Genomic DNA, 4,343 nt, shown 5'->3' with positions numbered 1-4,343 from the left:
TTCTCTATTCTGTTCTTCAGTTTGTCTATTTCTGCGTCATATTTGATTTGAAGTTTTTCTCTTTCTGCTTTTATTTTCTCATTTTCTTGCTTCATTTGCTCAATTTCATGCTCAAATGCCTCTCGTTCTCTTCTCAGCTCATCTCGTATCTGTCTCTGATGTGCCTCTTGTTCTGTTATTTCTTTTTTGAGTTGCTCTTCTCTTCTCTTTCTGTCTTTGTCATGATTATGTCTTTCTTCCTCCATCATCATCTTAATTCTCTGTTTCTCTTCTTCTAGTTTGATCATCAATTCTTCTTTTTCTCTGTTCATTTGTTCCACTATCTCCATTAGGAGATTAATATTTTCTTCTGCTTCAAATTTAGATTGAATATCTTCTTTCTTTCTTTTCATTCTCTCTTTCCCTTGTTTAAGTCTCAGATTAAATTCATCCCAAACTCTCTGTTGCTTCTCTTTTCTTTTCTCATCCTCTTCATCTATTCTCATCTTTTCTTCTCTATGTTTCTGTTTCTCCCATTCCTCTCGTTCTCTTCTCGTCTCTATTTTATATTGTTTCTCTCTCTCTCTAAATTCTTCTTCTCTTCTCTTTATCTCTCTGTCATGATTCTGTCTTTCTTTCTCCATCATAATCACCATTCTTTCTTTCTCTTCTTCGTGTTTGGTCAAGAGTTCTTCTCTTTCTTTTAGTTGCTCCTCTTTCTCCATCAGGAACTTCATTGTTTGCTCTTGTTTTTCTCTTTCCATCTGTCTGAACATCTTACACGAGTAGAAACTCCCTCCGTTTGCTTTCACCATGGCGTCTATCTTCTCCAGTAGATCAGACACCTGTGTTCGGTCTCCAGTCTGATTATTATTGAACACATGGAGTCTGTTTCCACACGCTTCTATAAGATTCATCAAAGGAGATCCAGGTTTTCCCAAACACTGTTCAATGGTTTTGTTCTTCAGACCATCTCCCCTTGTGAAGAGCACCATGGTGTACATTAAAGAGTTTTCACCAAATGTCTCTTGGATGATCTTCACTGATTTTGCTTCTTCTGGAGTGAATCGTCCCAGTGGAATCAGTAAGAGAAACACATGCGGTCCAGGCAGTACCATGGAGATGCAGTTGGTGATTTCTCTCTGGATCTCCTCATTGGTAAGTTCAGTATCAAATAGTCCTGGAGTGTCGATCACAGTAACGTGTCGGCCGTTGATTTCCGCTGATTCTCTCTGAGTCTCACTTGTAACTGATTGAAAAGATTCTTCTGCTGTAAACGCATCCCTTCCTAAGATGGTGTTTCCTGTTGCACTCTTCCCAGCTCCAGTTTTTCCCAGCAACACAATCCTCAGATCATCTCGACTCTCTTTTGAACCTGTAAAAGAAGAAATGCATTAGTCTTAAAGCCTAAAAACAGTCTTTCAAAAGTTTCTGTAATTTGTACAGTGATCTTTTCATATTTTCATAACCCTGTTTGTGAGAGGTCTGCTGTCTACTTGTTTGTCATATCAGACGTATTGCTAAGTGGTTTGTGTGGTATGTTGTACTGTAGGGCTTTTCTCGTTAAAATTGCGATTTAAAATTTAATAAAATATTTAAGAATAAATATAGCAATATAATAATTAGAAAATAAGTATACTTTTTTTTTTTTTTTTACAGAAAACTTGATTTATGTAAGACTGTATGGTTACCTTTGCAAGCAGCCTATAACTATAAACATAAATCATTAGAAAAAGTATTGTTTGCACTTAATTAGACAGAAAAAAACTTGTTTATTTTTGTTATTTTTTATTCTTATTTTTATGTTCAATTAGGAGGTCACACACAGCCTCAATCAGAAGTTCTGGAAGCTCGTAATTCATGTACAGTAAGGTCTGAAGAGACTCACGTGACCGCATACAGGAGAGAAGCCAGTCAGTTGAGTTTGATTAGTTAAAACATTAGTTAAAACATTAGTTAAAACATCAGCACCTTCAGATGAATGAATTTTGTCATTAAGGATTTAAAAAAAATTCAGTGCAAAAATCTTGTCTTGTCTCATTCTCGTGAACCCAATCTCGTGTCTCGTCTCGTGAGCTGAGTGTCTCATCCCACCCCTACTGTACAAAATACTTTATATTATATGACAAGAAGCCACATCAGCTCACAAAAGGAAGTTATTTAAAACACTTGACTGATGTTATGAAGTGGGTTTGTAGTAAAAACATGTTATTAAATGTTCTCATTTGTTGGACAAGAGGTTTACGAATGCTTTGCTTTGCAAGTTTGGGTTGATGTTTGCTTTTTCAAATGTTGCTTTTCAAATGCACGTCACAATTAATCTTGTTCCTGAAGATCTAATTAAAGTTTCAACTAAATTTTGAGAAACTGTCTTTCTGCTTCATTTGCAAAATACTTGTGTAGACCAGAATAGTGTATACCTCAGTCTAGGGTATTGTATTCAGTTCAACCATGTATGTGATAATTTTACCTGTCCTGAAAAAAAAAAAAAAAAAACACCAGACAAAATATGCAATACAACAATTATGTATCACTGTGAGGTGGGTGTTTAATATGGAGCAGGAAGAAAGACAAATATTAGAATTTTCATATTTAGAAATTTAGGCGTAACATTTAATAGAATTATTAATATATAAAAGTATTTTATTGATTTGTATTTTTAAACAATGAAGTGAGTGTTTATAACTTTACTGCAACACTGTATATATATATATAAGTTTATCTACTTTATTTTGCAATACAGATGTAAACTGTGAATGTCCAAGACTTACGATTCATTAGCTACAATAGCTAAATAACTAAGAATAACAAAGTGCAGTAAACAGTAAAACTATTTGCACTTCAAATCAGTGTGTTTATGAGTAATAAATGTAAAAAAAAAAAAAAAAAAAAAGAGCTAACATTTACTAGTTTTCAATATTAAACTGCATAACAGGCTGTTTTTTACATCTAAAATAACGGTAAGTGGATGACACAGGAAACCTCACTGAAATTGAAAATGTGTCTACTCTTACGATAAGGTAGATACAGTTTAAAAAACGACAGAAAAACTTTTAGCCTCAACACTCCAGATAATTATAGTATATAGTTATGGCCAAAATTATCAGTTATCAATAAACAATTCTAATAATCTGCTTTTCCTGTGGAACGCAGGAGCTTGATCTTATTTTGTAGTGTTGGAGTTCGGAAAACACAAATTGGTTAAATTTTTAAATGTCAGAATTCAAAACTTTTAGTATTTTTTTAGCTCCAAAGTTTAAGACCCAGACTGATTATCAGGTCATTACCTTGTGACAGAAAATGTGTCTCTAGGGAATGAATTTTCTTCTTCATTTCTTCAAATTTCAGCATTTTTTTAATCTGTGCCTCCAAAAATGTCTCTGTGGAGAAAAACCCGCCTATGTTTTCTTCCACCATATGCTCAACATTCTCCATCAATGTGGACACTTGTGTGGTGGGACCAAAGAAATGATGTCGTCCTCCAAAACTCTCAATGACAGACTTTGTATCTTCATTTAGTTCTGCTGTTGTTTGCTCCAAATTCTGCATTATAAGAACCATGATGTGTTTCTTGATTCTTGAGCTGAAAATCCTCTGGATCTCCTCCATTTCTGCTTTGTCTTCATCTGTAAGTGGAGCGTCAGGAATAATGAATAGGAAAACATGAACTCCAGGATCACAGAGAGACACACAGCGGAGAGTAAGACGCATCACTTCCTCCTCTGAAAGCCGAGTGTTGAACAAAGCTGGAAGCTCCACCAGACTAATCAGATGTCCATGAAGCTCCATGTCTGATCTTCTGTCTGTCTGCTGCAGGATCAGCTCTGATATGGAGGATTTTAATGTGCCGTCGCTTCCACACACAACCAGATTCAGCTTCACGCCCTCTGAAACAGATAGTAGAATATTAAAATGAAACAAAAAATGTATACTATAGTTACGTTTTTACTACAAATGATCAAACATTATCACACTTACCTCTTTCTGTGGCTTGTTGCTTCATTGTGAAAAACTGTGAAGCTTCATGTTCGGCACAAATCAGGTGACGTCCATCATTCATTTGTACAATGCTTTCAAACGTCTGCAGAAGATCATCGGGAGAGCTGCTTTTCTGAAGACTGAAGTGTCTATTGAAGCATTTCTGAATGATTTTCTGTAGGATGTCATTGTTTTCAGTTGGCTCTTGTGTCGTGAGCACCATGGTGTGTTGAAAAACCTGCTCAGAGAAAGAGTCCAGCACCTTCTCCACACATTCTTGATCTTCTGTTGAACACTGCTCATGTTTTAGGAGCAGAACGATCACATGAGGTCCTGGATCAGACAGATACACACACTCTCTCACTGTTTGTGTGATTTGACGGAGT

At 35.6% G+C, this 4,343-nt stretch overlaps 1 protein-coding gene across 1 annotated transcript; it reads right to left on the bottom strand.

The window, feature by feature from the left end:
* Positions 1-307: 307 nt before the first annotated feature.
* On the bottom strand, positions 308-3,380 carry LOC308695669 (GTPase IMAP family member 9-like; the record flags this gene model as incomplete). Its single annotated transcript, XM_081373847.1, has 3 exons — positions 3,267-3,380; positions 633-1,354; positions 308-319 (listed from the first exon to the last, which is right to left on the bottom strand). Exons 1-3 carry the CDS (start codon positions 3,328-3,330, stop codon positions 308-310), a joined length of 798 nt encoding a protein of 265 aa, XP_081229973.1. The 5' UTR covers positions 3,331-3,380.
* Between the last annotated feature and the right edge of the window lie 963 nt (positions 3,381-4,343).

The sequence above is a fragment of the Scardinius erythrophthalmus genome (genome assembly GCF_964197995.2).
Source record: "Scardinius erythrophthalmus genome assembly, chromosome: 1".
In the NCBI taxonomy this organism is placed as follows: domain Eukaryota; kingdom Metazoa; phylum Chordata; class Actinopteri; order Cypriniformes; family Leuciscidae; genus Scardinius; species Scardinius erythrophthalmus.
The sequence above is the reverse complement of the archived record's forward strand: the minus strand, read 5'-3'. Positions and strand labels throughout refer to the sequence as shown.